General features: G+C 36.3%; 1 protein-coding gene across 2 annotated transcripts in view; it reads right to left on the reverse strand.

Moving 5' to 3' along the window:
• LOC145688422 (protein-lysine N-methyltransferase SMYD4-like) overlaps positions 1-15,877 on the reverse strand; it is a 405,746-nt gene that overhangs the window by 33,055 nt on the left and 356,814 nt on the right. For both annotated transcript variants that reach the window (XM_081762638.1, XM_081762639.1), the window contains exon 3: positions 5,315-5,436. In XM_081762638.1, coding sequence (XP_081618764.1) covers positions 5,315-5,436 — 122 coding nt within the window. The remainder of the gene's footprint in view (positions 1-5,314; positions 5,437-15,877) is intronic.

Below are 15,877 nucleotides of genomic sequence, written 5' to 3' on the forward strand. Positions count from 1 at the left end.
TAGTAAATATATAAATACCTTTAAGGAAAAATGTGTCGGAACGGAAGCACAATCCAATATCCGCACTGCCGTATTCAAATGGCATGCGAATCTCGGAAGGAACATACATAAACATGTCTTCCGGACATCCGAATCAAACCTAGTCCATTCGATAAACGCAATAAAAATTTGCTCATGCACTAACAGTTAGGTGCCATGGACAGTGAAATAAGTTCCTGGAGCCCATTAATCCTGCTAGCATTAAAAAATTGTAGACTTGCAGTGAAAAAGATGCATCAACACTGTTCATGGGAAAGTCATGTTTTATTGTCTTTCTCTTCAGCATGAAACAAGTTCTCTAGAGGTGCTACGTATTGGCGTCCAAAACGTATTTGAAAACGGGAAACGGCACACGCTGTTTTTGTCATAGTTGTCCAAAGTCACGAGCTCGGTCTCGCGAGCTCACTCGTGCTCAGCTGGGCTCGGGCTCAATAATTGTGCGCGAACCTGAGCCTCAATTATGTAAGTGAGCGCGAGTCTGAGTGAGAGTGAGGCCAGTCAAGAGAAGTAAGTGCGAGCGCGAGCCCAGTTTGGGGAAGTGTTTGCGAGCCCGAGTAAGCGCGAGTCCAGTTGAGAGAAGTGATCACAAGCGCGAGCTCTGTCGAGAAAAGTGAAAGAGAGTTCGAGTTAATGCGACCCCACTTAGAATTAGTGAGCGCAAACCCGTTCGAGGGAATTGAGTATGAGCCCGCGTGATCGCATGCCAAGTTTGGGGAAATGATCGCGAGTTTACTTGAGAGAAGTGGTCGCAACCTCGAGCACGGTTGAGGGACCTGAGCGCGAGCTCATTTGAGAGAAATGAGCGCGAGTCCGAGTGAACGCGAGCCCACTTAAGATTATTGAGCGCAAGCCCAAGTGAGTGTGAGTCCGAGTGAACGCGAGCTCACTTAGGATTAGTGAGCGCAAGCCCGATTGAGCGCGAGCCCACTCGAAAGATTTGAGTGCAAGCCCGAATGAGAGCGAGTCCAGTTTGGGGAAGTGATCGCGAGGTCGAGTCCGGTGGATGGAAGTGTGCAAGCTTGAGTGAGTCGTAGCCCAATTGAGGTAAGTGATCACGAGCCCCAGTGAGCGCGTGCCCAGTTGAAAGAAGTGTGCTCGAGCGCAAGCGTGCCTAGTGCAAAATGTTCATCTATGATTTTTGTCCACGCTGTGTTTGCATGCGCTATTTTGTTTTTGCGCGGTTTTTCTCCATGCGCTGTTTTTGTCCTTGCGCGGTTTTTCTCCATGCGCTGTTTTTGTCTTTGCGCGGTTTTTTCCATGCGCTGTTTTTGTCATATCCATTTAACAAAGAAGAGTGCCTGTCAATTATACAACCTGAAACACAGTAAAGACATTTGGGTTGTCAAACTTAAGCTTACTTCTGCTTAACTTTGCTGACTTTTGCTGTAATTGTTCCTGACTCATTTTTCGTAAGGATGTCTATATGAATTGTAAATAGTCTGTGGAAGTTGACTTGTAAGACAGAATAAGACTTTTATAGATCATATTTTTTTAAGCACCAAAGTCCACTGAATGTCACAGCTGTGCTGCAAACAAGTATAAGTGACCACTTTCTCACTAGTATAAATGTCCTCATTACAATGCCAAAGAGGGAAAAAATGTCATATGAAACAATTATAGATTATACTTTATTAAAGGAAGAATTGAAAAGTGTAACTAGAATCAGGTAATACAGAGTAATTGTGTTAATACTGCCACTTCGAATTTCGTCCAAAAGAAGAGAAAAATTGTATAAGTAATTTACGTATTAACAATAAAAAAAATAAAACCATGGATAACAAAAGAATTAGTCGACTCTATAAGAGAAAGGGATAGATTAAGTCGTTTAATAATAAAAAACAAAATGATTTAGAATTTAAGGAATATTACAGAAGATATAGAAATAATCTTACACAATTAGTAAAAGTTTAAAAATGAAATTACTTGTTGCTCTTAGAACGCAATGTTAATAGCGCAGCTTTTTTACATTTCTTTTATTATTTTATTCGAAGAATAACTACACAAATCAGCTTCACTATTAGTTATATTTCACTTCTCTCCTGAATGAATATAGAATAAATAAATACATTTAAATCCGTTTAAAAAAATAGTAAAAGAAGTTAAAAATGACTACTATAGAAAACAAATTATATTATATAATAACAATGATAATAAATTATGGAAGGTAATAACAGATATTATGGATGAAAATGACAAAAAATATGTAGAAATAAATGAACTAAACACTAAAAATTGTCTAGTAACGTATGAACGTGATCGAATGTTAATAGTTGAAAGCTTTAATGAGCATTTTTCCAGTATTGGCAAAAAAAAAGTTAACAAAGAGATTGATGATAAAGTAAATTTTAATTTTAATCCCCAAACTAAAGTAGTACAATCTATATTTTTCACTCCAATCACTGAACAGGAAATTAAACGCTTCATAAATGAATTATCACCGTAAACAACATCTCGTATAGATCGATTATCAGCAAGTGTATTGAAACATACGAAATCAAATATATTAAAGCCTTTGAAGTATATCTTTAACCTAAGTTTAGAAACAGGTGTATTTATGATGGTTTTAAGACTCCTGTAATAAAGCCTATATATGAAGAAGGTTTAAAGGATGATCCTAATAACTATAGACTTATATCAATTCTTAGTAACGTGCTAAAATGTTAGAAAAATATATAAAGAGAAGATGTTAATTTTCTTGAACTAAATAAATACTTTTCTTCAAATCAATATGGATTTGAAAAAGGTAAAAGTACATCAGATGCGGTGTACAATTTAACAGAGATTGTTTGTAAAAATGTTGATAAAGCTGAAAAAGTAATTGCAGTTTTCCTAGACCTAGCTAAAGCATTCGACACAATATCACACAAAATTCTCTTAATTAAACTAGAAAGATGTGGAATAAGGGTTACATCGCTATCTTGGTTTAACAGTTATTTGAAAGAGAAAACAGGCAGCCCAAAAAAAACTTTTGAAAGCAATTATTCATATGTAAAACAAGGAGTCCCACAAGGAACTTTATTAGGTCCAATATTATTTTTAATTTATATAAATTATTTGTGTAATTTAAAAATGGACGTGCATATACAATCATTTTCTGATGACGCCTCTTTTATATTTGCTGGTAAAACATGGGCAGATGTATTCATGAAAACTAGAGCAGAAATGAAAAAGTGAAGCAATGACTTGATAATACAGTAATCAGTTAGTATTATCTAGGTAAATGCTGAAAAAAAGGAGTATATAACTGGTATATAAAGTTATATATTTAAGTTTTTGTATCAGGGGCCAAAAAATTTTTGAACGTCCCAAAAATCGGGTTTTCATAGTTTTTACGGTATAAGCATATTGAGTAAATTGGTAGTTTTGGTTTGGCTTCTCTACATGTAGTTCTCCACATATAAGACGTACAAGAAAACGTTTCATTCAATGAAATATATTGATTTTTTATCAGGGGCCTGGAAAAAGTGTGAAGGGGGATCCAAGTTACATTATTTCTTCGTGACGAACCAAAAATTCAGGATTTCGATATTGTTATGGTGGCCATGTTGAAAGTGGTTAGTGGATTCTAAAATCGTGTTGGAAATTTTTTAACATTTGCAGAGACCTTTGCAACGATTTATTACTCGACCCCTTTCCATTTGAAATTTCCGAGTTCTGACCTTTCTTTGAACCCTCTCTTTTCGGTCACGCAGTTTCTTCTTTTTCAGACCCGGGGTCACTATGTGGCATACCATTGGAAAGCATGTGCCATGCACTTCCCGAAACTGTGACGGTGCTTACATTATCTTAGTTAGTGTACTCCGTATACTCTATTTCGCGCAACTTCATTTAAAAAAAACAATTGGTACACGGAAAACGGTAGGTAGTACGGACAAATGTTTAGTAGGACAATCTTATTCTTTCCCCACCTTTTCGAATGCGCATTCGAAACATATCCTTTTGAAAATCGCAAGAAGGGAGTGTATGCCCCCATTACATCACGAAGGAGGGCTTTCGGGATTTTGTAAATAATTTCTTCGGATTCTTTGGAGCCACATTTGTAATGCAATTTTTTATTTCAACTTGATAGCATGTACCGTTCTCGAAAAGAAGGTAGTGTCTAGGTCGCTGTGGAAAACTCTCTCTCTCTCTCTCTCTCTCTCTCTCTCTCTCTCTCTCTCTATATATATATATATATATATATATATATATGTATATATATAGGTTCTACAGACCACGGTGCAAGTTAGTTGTAAACCCAGGGCATCACAAAATGTTCCCAATAGGGCCCCCAAGGCCGGCCCTGCATAAGGTATATGATTGAGTAGGGGCCTACAAGTCATCTTGTACTTTCCTATTCAGCAGAAAATAGTATTCCAATTTTAGTGTATCTAATGGGAAATAAAAAATGCAGATGTTCCTAGACTAGCTAACACTAGATCGAGGAAGTTTGTCCATACATTCGAGTCGATTCCTTTTCTTTCGTGACCAGTACTAGTTAATTGTTAGATTTGTGTTAACTTAGAAGAAATACTTTCCAGAAAATGGATACATAAAGAGTTAATTAAATTCGAAAGGGAGTAAAGGGAGGGTTAAAACATGGAGAATAATTCTAGATGTATGAACATTTTCTTTAAATTTTCTTTTGAGATTTTATTAGTGCCGAATTTTGTATTTTCCTCACGACTCATTTTCTTCTAAGAGTATGTACCATTAAATTAAACTGAATTGATAGCTCTACGGGCGGTATAAGAATGTGATTGTAGTTAACTCCATACATAAATCCAGCGAAATATTTTTGTGGAGCTGGATTTGATTTAATTTTGAGCCTTATGTCCCTTCCAGCAGCAAGAGAATAGGTTTATGGGACGCGGACCTATATCATAACGTGGGATTCGAACCACAGGAGCTCTCGCCTGTAATCGAACCCAGGCCTTCCACGCCAAAGGAGCGTATGCTAAACATTTAGCCACGAGGGAACTCATTAGAGCTCGTTACATTCCACTGTATTAGTTCGTGTTTCTTTCCAAAACATGAGCGAAACAAAACTTAAACAACAAATATGCTATAAAAGCATATTTTAAAAGTTTTAACACGAGTAACTCGATGATAAAATATCTTTGACTAGTAACTTAACTGACATTTTCATGTACGTACCCGAAGCTTTTTCTACTACTTTCTTATACCTGATGCTTAGTACCGAATCGTGTAGTGAGTGTACTTCTAATTTTAAAATTGAGGATAACGGATCTTTGTTTTTGGTCAGTGAAGTATAATACTGAAGTATATCTCTTACCGTGGAACATTGATAGCAAGGAATAGGTGCTTTCGTTGGACGGAAACAGTGAAGACAACGCTTCTTCATGTATTCTCGTTCAAGAATCCACGCATATGGCTCGTCTGTAATCACAACAGCTCCTATGAGGAAAATAGAACTGATAGTTAATACATGTGAATTTGTTATAATTTTCTAATATGATATTTAATGAAGGCGCAACGTATATCAGGAAAGAGATTTCAATTTATAATGCATATTTTTTAATTAACTGTATTTCATAGATAAATTACGTCCTTTGACATAAATAATACTTTTACTTCTTACTAGTAATCTAAATTGTCATTGTAGTTAATAATACATTAATTTTAGGGAAAGATATTATGGCCTACTATTAACCCTTAAGAACTCGTGCTGGGTGTACACAGACCCACAAGCAGGTAAATTTTGTGTTACTAGCCAGAAGTCCTATGAAAAAATAACAAAATGTCTCCAAGTGAGTACAAAAAATCTAATTGCAGCAAATACCTTTAAAAACATATCTAGAGTTATGAATAGATTGTCTTAATTATAAAAAAAATATTTTTGTAATCAATATCAATTTTGGGGTCTATTGTACCTTCGCGCGAGTACTGCTGCCACAAAAAAAGGGCGCGACCACGGACGGGTTAATCCGTGGCTGATCCCGACCCTGACTTGATTTCATTTATTAATAATGTTTATATATTTGTGGTATTCAGAGTAGAATTGACTCGAGTACAATTACAATAGTTGTGAGATAAGGGTATGCTTAAATACACGAGAAGTTTTCCTTTTTATATTATAAGAGTTATTTACAATATCTAAAAATGCATCTTTTCACTTTGTAAGTAGCTTGATGTTGATCTCTTAGAGATGAAATATTGTCCAGTAAGACCCAACATTGACTTGATTCTTTTGCATAATGAAGACACTCTTCGTTGCCTTCTTTGGCGAAGTAAAGACAATGTTTATTGTATTATGTTTAACAGTATTTTGCATTACAACTTCACTACCTATGTTATATTTTCTAAAGTGAAATCGTAATAATTCACTCGCATATAATAATTTTAGGACTGTCGGTATTCCTTTTACCACTAATAAATTTTATAACTACTGTGTCATGACACAATTCTCAATTTAACATTGCTTATGTGTACAGCCACCAGCAAAAGTATCTCCCTCCAAGTGCTCTAATTCCATTACTTGGGGTCCAGATAATTTGCAGTTCATAAAACGCCTGAGCAGATGCAACCCAATTTACAAGTAACTTTTCTCCGCACTGACAGCACTTTGGTTGCTCTGAGTCAGGACTTTATGCAATTAAAATTGTAAGTCGATTACGTACAAAACATTTCTCCCTTCCGAGATGAATCTCTATGGTTCAGAGCATATTTTCCAATGAACATCACATGCTAATCTCAATATTGGTGTCTATGTGTTGCATTATTTTATTATACACTGTATGTTCAAAGAAATAAACACACTAACCACGCATGAATCAGAAAATGCTTGAAAGTACATGAAAATGAAAAATCTAGAACAACTACTGGAAATAAGTTTGCAAAACTTTCTTACCATTGATAGATATTCCCCAATTCTTCTCATTCCAACATCTTTTTCTTTCTGAAGAGGAGAGGATCTTATAGATATTGAAATTGAAATTGAATGATTTGAAAAAGTTTCGACCTGGCCGGGATTTAAACAATGTCCGCCGAATAGAAATTCAATGCGCTAACTACTTTCTTCGTTCTTTATTCAAGGAAAGTTCAATTATATGATTAACACAGGCTCAAACTAAAAGGAACCTGAAGAAGACAATTTGAACCTTTATAAATGGCTTTTGCATAATAGGGTGATCCTTATACATATAGTGAAATTTCAAAATGAAGCAATTTACTCTCTGAACCTCTCAAAAGCTTCCTAATCATATAGAAATTATGTGTTGAAAATATAATGCAAAAATTTTAATATTTAGAGGTGGCTCAACAACAAAGTTTTACCATGTAAAAACCAAATGCTATTGTTAGATTATTCTATATGCTTCACACAGTCAGTTATTCACAGTAAATCAATCTGACTGCAAAAGTTTCGAATAGTCTCTGCTGAGTTATTACAGAACAATATATTCATTCATTTCCTTGCAACAGGGAGCATTTCTCGTGTATATTCGATTACTTGAATCGCATACTGCAACTGCTCTTCAGTCTTAAAATGTGAGCAAATAATTGCCTTAGTGCCCTTAGAGTCATCCCTATCATTCCATACATCAGCGTCTTCACTGAGGAAACCGTTTGGGATGCCAAGAAGACCAGATATATTTCTACTTCTTTTTGTCCGAAAATCGATGTGTGTGTTATTTTCTACCATCGCCAAATCCACTTCTTTTCGGATTGATAAACCTTCTTCTCCTTCCATCTCTGCTGAAGATTCCACCATAGCTCGTTTTGTGTTAAGAGTCTAACTCTGGATCAAAGAGACTAAGGAAGATCAAATCTTCTGACAGGTACCATAGTTTTCTTGTCATTTTGTGATATTGCTTCACCAATCTCACATTGAGGAGAAACATGAAATTCCTTAAGGAGTTGGAGATAATTTCCAGCTGCCATAGAAGTCTAGGGTGCCGAAAACCAGAATATAACATAGATCTTCGCGAAAAATATGATGAGATCTTGCAATCCTTGTAACTCTGTGCCAGCTTAAATTGGGAACTGAAAAAACAAACCTTAAGACTGTAGATTGCCTTCATCATCCAACGAGCTTGATGCATTGATCTGTGTTGATGGACCAGATGGTGAACTTTCAAAGAAGACTAACATTGACAGAGCAGTTCGGGTTAATCGTCTCGCGGTTGACGATGCAACAGTTGGTGTTCACAGAAAGAAATTACTTCATCCTGGACAGCACTAATTTCCGCTGCTGCAAAATCGTCTGAGATGACTTTTTCATACTTTCCCTGGTCAATAGAGGGCCACTGTTGTTTGAAACGTTTGAACATTAGAATGTCTGGTGAACAGATTAGTCCTAAGCATGCTCCAGAGGTAGAGGACAATATTCATTCCAGGATGTGATGTCGACATTCGAAGTGTAGAAGACTATGTCCCAGTAGCTGTTCAAGATTGGTACCACCTCTAAATATTAATCAGTTTGCTTCAAATTTCACAGAAAATTGGTTTTCGTAGAAAGGAAAAAATGGAAGAGGCAGAGGTTGAAATTTCAGAGATGTGAAAATAAGAACCACCCTCTTACATATTAGAAAAATATTTCTGTTGTCGTTGTGATGTAAGGAGTGACATAGGAGAAGTCAACAGTTTTAGGTACAGATCAGTATTTCTTGTGATATTGTCCTCAAGTATTAAATATGTCGTAGTAATTGCTAACCAGATAGTAATATTATTCATTCCTAGCAGAAAGTGTTTATATTCAGGAAGGAGCAACATGTGCGTAACAGTGACATATTTTAAGTGCAGACGCAGAATGCGGCTTACAATACAACAATATTTGGACCAAAATATTCGCTGTTATGACACCCAGAAATACGGTGTTCAATTGTATACTCAGAAGGGCAATGAGCACAATACATAGTATTACTTACTGCAATATAATATATACGTTCATTTGTGACAATTAAATTATGTACAAGAAGACCCAAAATTGATTTAAGATTAAAAGAAAGAAATTTTTCGTAATATTGGTCCGGATTTGGGACCATTTAACAGTTGGAAATTGCTGTTGTATTTTAGGAGCGTACCTACTATTACTATGATAATACCAAGATAATTGTTAAACTGTATACATTTCAATACTTCCATGACTGATTAGATCGTAACTTATATCAAAAATATCAGTAGTAAGTGCAGGTACAGTTCGAAGCATAGAAAATCTTACAAAAACATTAAGTCAATCTTAGGAACAATCTCTTGTGGCGTGTGCTTATGCAATCCGAAATACACCTCTCATCGACTAGGTACTTCCGGTATTCAACCCCACTCACCGAGTTCCTTCACCTCCTCCTGTATGTGACGTAATGTACTCTCTCCCACTCAGACAAAAAAAAAAAAAAAAAAAACCGGACCAGTTTACAAGGATTATCACTCTAAAACCGTCTCTTTCATTCGTTTGTTCAGAAATGCCTTTCTAGAGCCTGAATAAAACAAAACGTCACAAAATGTTCCCTTAGCTTCATAAACACCCCTATTTGCATTCTTTTCCTTTTTGAAGGGCTGCATATTACATCAACCTAGAGAGAAGCTCGTTGTGAATTCTATGGAAATTTTTATCATGGCAGGAGGCTTTCTGCTTCCCAAAGTCTGTAAAGCGGGCGCAGAGCTCTAAAAACTACTGAAAAAATGAATGTTATTCATTGCTTGCCAGTAATTGCAAGCAAATATTCCAGTTGGCGTTATTGGGCAGGACAGAAGGGTGTAATTGCCCCCTCCCTTGAGCTTGACTAATACATACTCTTTGATCAAATGTGTAGTAATATAATACATAAAAGTTCCATTCCAGCTCGCGCCAAGTAAACTTTGTAGTGGACAAACACCGTGAGCGTGGGTTCTCCCGTTTCCTCCCACTTTTTCATTCAACTACTTTCTTCATTGCTCATCGTCAGAATCTCCGCCTCCTTTTAACAAGAAACTTATACAGTTACGATAGCACATTGCTGGAGCGCTTACATTTGGTTTCAAGAGTCCAAGGTTTGATCCCAAGCCATGCCAGATAATGCACAAGATTAAGAGAGAGAGTGAGATTCAAATATGGAGATAGAATGGAATGATTTATATATACAAGTTTGGAATTGGAGAAAAAAATGAACGGACAGCATCCGTATTAAGACGAAAATTGTGATTTTGTGAAAGAGAAGAAGGATAGGTTCCGAACTGCGAGGATCACATGAATCAGTTGTTGAATTAAGATGGAGAATTCTTTTTAGAGCATTAGATGATTACGAAGGGAGAGAAAAATGCTGAGATCTGGACAATTAAGAATTTAAAATCCTTAGCATCCGTGCCGTGTTTCGAGCCACGAACCTCTTAGAGATCGAAGCGTGACATTATCCACTCTGCCACGAATAACTCTACTTAGTCTGTCTATTCCAAACGTTGACTCGTTGGATGGGGCGTTCAGATTGGACACAGACCTTTTGTATCTTAGTTATAGGGTGTATAATGAACTTCCCCTTTTTTAGGAACACTTTTTAAGTCTGTAAAATTTATTGTTATTGTGTTCATTAAGTTATATTTGATAGGACTATATGATAAAATCGTGCCAAATACTTTGCGTCGTTGTCTGTTACATGAACGTTTAATGTAAGGTTTTTCTACTTGGATGATATTAGGTTTGAATCCCGACCATTCTCATTGACTTTTTCTGGCCACGCTCATACTGTGCAATCGAGAACCTCAATTTTGAAGTAAATGTAGTCTCAGCTAGTTTAAGACAAAGTCATATTCAAATATGATATTAGTTATTACATGCTTTTCTTTAGGTTACGATGTTTCAATGTGGATAGTAAATCCTACTACCCTTATGTAATTCATTTCCCTACGTCATATAATGCTGAATGTTTGCACAACGACGACAGTCGGATGGTAATAATAAAATCCCATATTTGCTGTAATATGTGTAATTTAGAAATGTATGCAAGTTCATAACTTAGAAATGGTTGTGTTCTCGTCGTGGCTTGTCAGATGAGGGTTTAGTGCACTCTGAACAGTGGCCTAACTAACTGGAGTGCGGTGCGGGATGCCCACAGCAGATGGGGCCCATTTGAGTTTCGTAATTTCTCTTTGTAGCATTTTATATAATTTCACTCAATGTCTAAAATAGATATTACTTCATTCCTATTAGAAAGGAAGTTGTAAAGGAACTGTAGACTGTAAAATCTGCTCAAAACATTTATCACCTCTTTGCTGCAACAACTCTAACGGACAGTAATAAAGGAAAAGATTGCGTGATACTTCAACTTAGAAGAATTAGCTAAAGTTTTATTCTTAGATAAGAGTCATTGCGGGTAGTGTTCCTTATTTGTTTAGACCCCCGCTCATTTATAACTGTATCTCACTTTTTCTGTGACGAAGACAGCACCTAAGAAAGCATTCAGTGAAATAAACGGCATTAAAACCTGTATTTATAACACAATGGTGCAGATGATGTTGTTGAGCTCTTTGGTAATCTTCGGCATGGAAAACGAAAAAAAGCCTCCACATTAGTATTGAGAAAGTAGTCAACGAATTTCTCTTCGAAAAAGATCACATACATAGTTGTTTTTCAGATGGTAATTTATAGGTATACTCAAGTTGGTTGATTTTCCTGCATAGTTAGAGGCTAGACACTGAAATCATCCCCAATAAGGGAGGAAAGTGACATATAAAAGTAGTCAAATACGAACGATATTAGTGCCGGATCCATAGTTTTCGGGGTCACAAAGATGAAAAGTGACACTGTTGATTATGCTTAAGTACGAGTTGGCATGGAGGTCAGAGTGGGAGGATGACAGGCAAAAAGAATCGAAAACGTTCTCTCCTTCTGTCGAATGCATAGTTTCCGGGATCTCTGACATAAATAGTGCCATTCCAAATGTAGCATGTGTCCAAGGTCGGACCAATTGGCATGAGGGACAGAGATCCCGGAAACTATGCATCCGACAGAAGCAGAGAACGTTTTCGATTCTTTTTGCCTGTCATCCTCCCACTCTTTCCCTCCTAGGGATGGTTTCAGTGTCTCACACCTCACAATAAATTGTTCAGATGGTAATTTATATATATACTAAATTCGTTTGAATTTCCTCCAGGAGTCCATGTTGAATCATACAGTTTACTGTACTTTTTTCTAAGTCAAACTTCTTATATATATATATATATATATATATATATATATATATATATATATATATATATATATATATATATCACTAACAATGGATTTTTTATTCCCGCCGAACTGTCCTCCTTGTGCAAACAGTCAGCTTTATATATCACACGGAAATGAATTACATAAAGGAAGTGGGATTTAATATCAACATTGAAACATCGTACGTTAAAGAAAAGCATGTATAGCAAATATCATCTGTGAATATAATTTTGTCTTAAACTAGTTGTGACTACATTTACTTTAAAGTTGAGTAATTGATTGCACAGTATCAGCGTTTCTAAAAAAAAAAGTCACTAAGAATGGTCGGGATTCGAACCTCATACCATCCAAGTAGGAATCCCTTAAATTAAACATTCATGTAACGGACAACGACGCAAAGTATTTGGCACTATTTTATCATATAGTTCTATCAAATATAACTTAATAAACACAATAAGAATAAATTTTTATTGGCTTAAAATGTTCCTGAACAAGGGGATGCTCAGTATACACCCTATAACTAACCTACAAGAGGTTTGCATCCCATCTGAGCGGCGCATCCAGTGGGCCAACGTATGGAATTTCCCATTATAATAGGTAGATGTGACAATCTATATGGAGTTCTCCGTGGCTGAGCGTATAAAGTCATTGATCAATATCTAAGAGGTTCGTGGTTCGAAACACGGCATGGAGGCTGAGAATTTTTAAGTTCTTAATTCTCCAGATCTTAAGATTTTTCTCTCCCTTCGTAATTATCTGATGCTCTAAAAAGAATTCTCCATCTTAATTCAACAACTGCCAAATGTGATCCTCGCAGTTCGGAAGCTTTCCTTCTTCTGTTTCACAAAGTCAGAACTTCTATCATAATACGGATGCTGTCCGATTATTCTATGTTCAATTCTAAACTTGTATATGTAAATCATTCCTTTCGGTCTCCATATTTGAATATATATATATATATATATATATATATATATATATATATATATATATATATATATATATATATATATATATATATATATATAGATAGATAGATAGATAGATAGATAGATAGATAGATCGTCCATGAGCTGTTATGGCTTGGGATCAAATCTTGGACTCTTGAAACAAAATATAACCGCACCAGCAATGTGCTATCGTAACTATATAAGTTTGTTGTTAAAAGCAGCGTTATTTTAGATTTTGTCCGGGTCCGGGGGGGGCGACATAATAGTTTCTTTTTCAATTAGTGAAATATGAAATGAATTCTTTAAATTTTCCGTTCCACGTTTATGAGGGATAGTTAAAGGAGGCGGTGACGATAAACAATGAAGGAAATGGTGGAATGAAAAAGTAGGAGCAAACGGAAGAACGCACGCTCACTGTGTTTGTCCACCACAAAGTTTACTTGGCGCGAGCAGGGATCGAACTTTTATTTATTATATTACTACACATTTGATCAATGAGTATGTATTTGTCAAGCTCAAGGGAGGGGCAATTACACCCTTCTGTCCTGTCCAAATGACGCCAGCTGGAACATTTGCTTGCAATTACTGCCAAGAAATGTATAACATTCATTTCTGTCAGTAGTTTTTAGAGCTCTGCGCCCGCTTTACAGACTTTGGGAAGCAGAAAGCCTACTGCCATGATTAACAATTTCCATAGAATTTACAAGGAGCATGTTCCTAGGTTGATGTGATATGCAGCCTTTGAAGAAGGAAAAGAATTGGAAATAATGGCGTTTATTAAACTATGGCAGCGTTTTGTGACGTTTTGTTTTATTTAGGCTCCAGAAAGACATTTCAGGACAAACGAATGGAGACGGTTTTAGAGCGATAAACCTTCCAAACTGGTTCCTGTGTTTTCCGTCTGAATGGAAAGAGTACATTACGTCACACACCGCCTTAGACAAGGAGAGGTAAAGGAAGGGGGTGAGTTGGGCTGAATACCGGAAGTACCTAGTCGATCAGAAGTGTATTTCGGAATGCATGAGCACACGGCGCAAGAGTTTGTTCCTAAGTTTGACTTTAAGTTTTTGTAACATTTTCTATGCTTCGAATTGTACATACGGGATCAAGGGTGCACACTGACTGGGAAATCCGAAGATACATAAAAAAGATAGTGGTTTAATGACACAGCTGATTTTGAAGAATCATACACCCAAAATAAAGCACATGTACGGTGGAACAAGAAACTGCAGCATTGTTGGCGAATATTTAATATGCCTAAACCACCATGAACAAGAGTTTCATATACAGTTGGACGAGCAACTCCGAAAATTTGCCTTGCCACAAAAAAGTATAATGCGCGGCTGGCGATTCTACGTTTATATTTGACAGGTAAGGGTAAAATTTGACCAAGAAAGCAAAGTTGAGATAGTGTGAATACGTTAAGAAAATTATCACACCCATGTAATGTTAGTTCTTGCCGTTATATCATATAAAATGGGTAGTACCTTAACCGTGACTTGCGAATAATTATAATCTATATTTTCTTTTATTCTGCGCCGCCAGCGAACTCCTAAAAGTGTAAAATCATCAGTAAGAGTAAAAGGTGTGTTATAAAACTGTTCAACCTCGGAGCGAAAACGAAAAAAACTACTTTTTATATAACTAACAACAGCACCCGGAATGCCAGCAAAATAGTTAAGCTCAGTCTGCACCATCTGCAAATCTGCAGTGGAATTAAGTATGAATTGGACATAATCAATGTAAGCTTGAATGAAAAAGCCCTTATATCAATACGGGCACCAGAAAAAGATCATTATGTTTGTATACTACGGGTGCAATAGGTAAATGGTATAAAATATAACTTAAGGTGGATCCCTGGGGAAGACCCCGTTTCACTACCAAATGCTGAGATAAAATAACCTTACTATGTATTTGAAGTAAACGATCAGAAGAAAATGGATTTATCATAGAAATAAAATGAGTTCCTATTCCATAAGACGGCAATAATTGATATAGATAATCGAGATGGATATGATACAAAGCTTGTGCCATATCGGCTGGCAGTGATGCTGTGTTAGAACCATGAACATTGGTAAAATAAGCAATAGTGTCCCTGATATTAGTTAAGACGACATAGAAGGGAAGAACCAGGACGAAACTGAAATGGAAACAATAACCGTTGTAAGACGTGCCCCAGCCTATTTGCAAGAAGACGGGAAAGAATCCTGCAGTCAGGATTAAGTAACGTAATAGGACGATAATCCTGAATACAAGTTGAATTTGCATGTTTAGAAACTACCTAGGTAATACAAAGAAAAACTTTCTTCATGTGTCTAGTCAAGTGAGGCCGACTCCAAAATTCATTAAACATTTGAATGAGGAAAGGAAACAGTTAGTCAGTAAGCATTAAGTACATTTCATTGGGTACTATGTAAGGGCCTGCAGATTTTTCTCGTTTAGCCATAAGAAAGGTATTTTTAACTTCCTGTTCTGTAAATCGTGCATCCAGAATATCTCGATCGACAGCCTCCAACTTAGGAAGCATAGAAAAAAAGAGGAAAGAGAAAGAATTCACGAACGATACATTCGTATACAACTGGTATACGAGAGTAGTCAAATGGAGGAATTAAGATCACACTTTTGTCATGACTTTTCTTACATTCAGCACTTCTTCTGTCCTCGCCTATTTTATTGGTATACTGTTGTGGTAATGCTGTTAAAGTGTGATCTTAACTCCTCCATTTTTCCCTTCTGTTGCAGATATGTCATGGCTGCTCCATTA

Source organism: Thermobia domestica, chromosome 6 (assembly GCF_964235325.1).
Source record: "Thermobia domestica chromosome 6, izTheDome1.hap1.1, whole genome shotgun sequence".
Taxonomy (NCBI): domain Eukaryota; kingdom Metazoa; phylum Arthropoda; class Insecta; order Zygentoma; family Lepismatidae; genus Thermobia; species Thermobia domestica.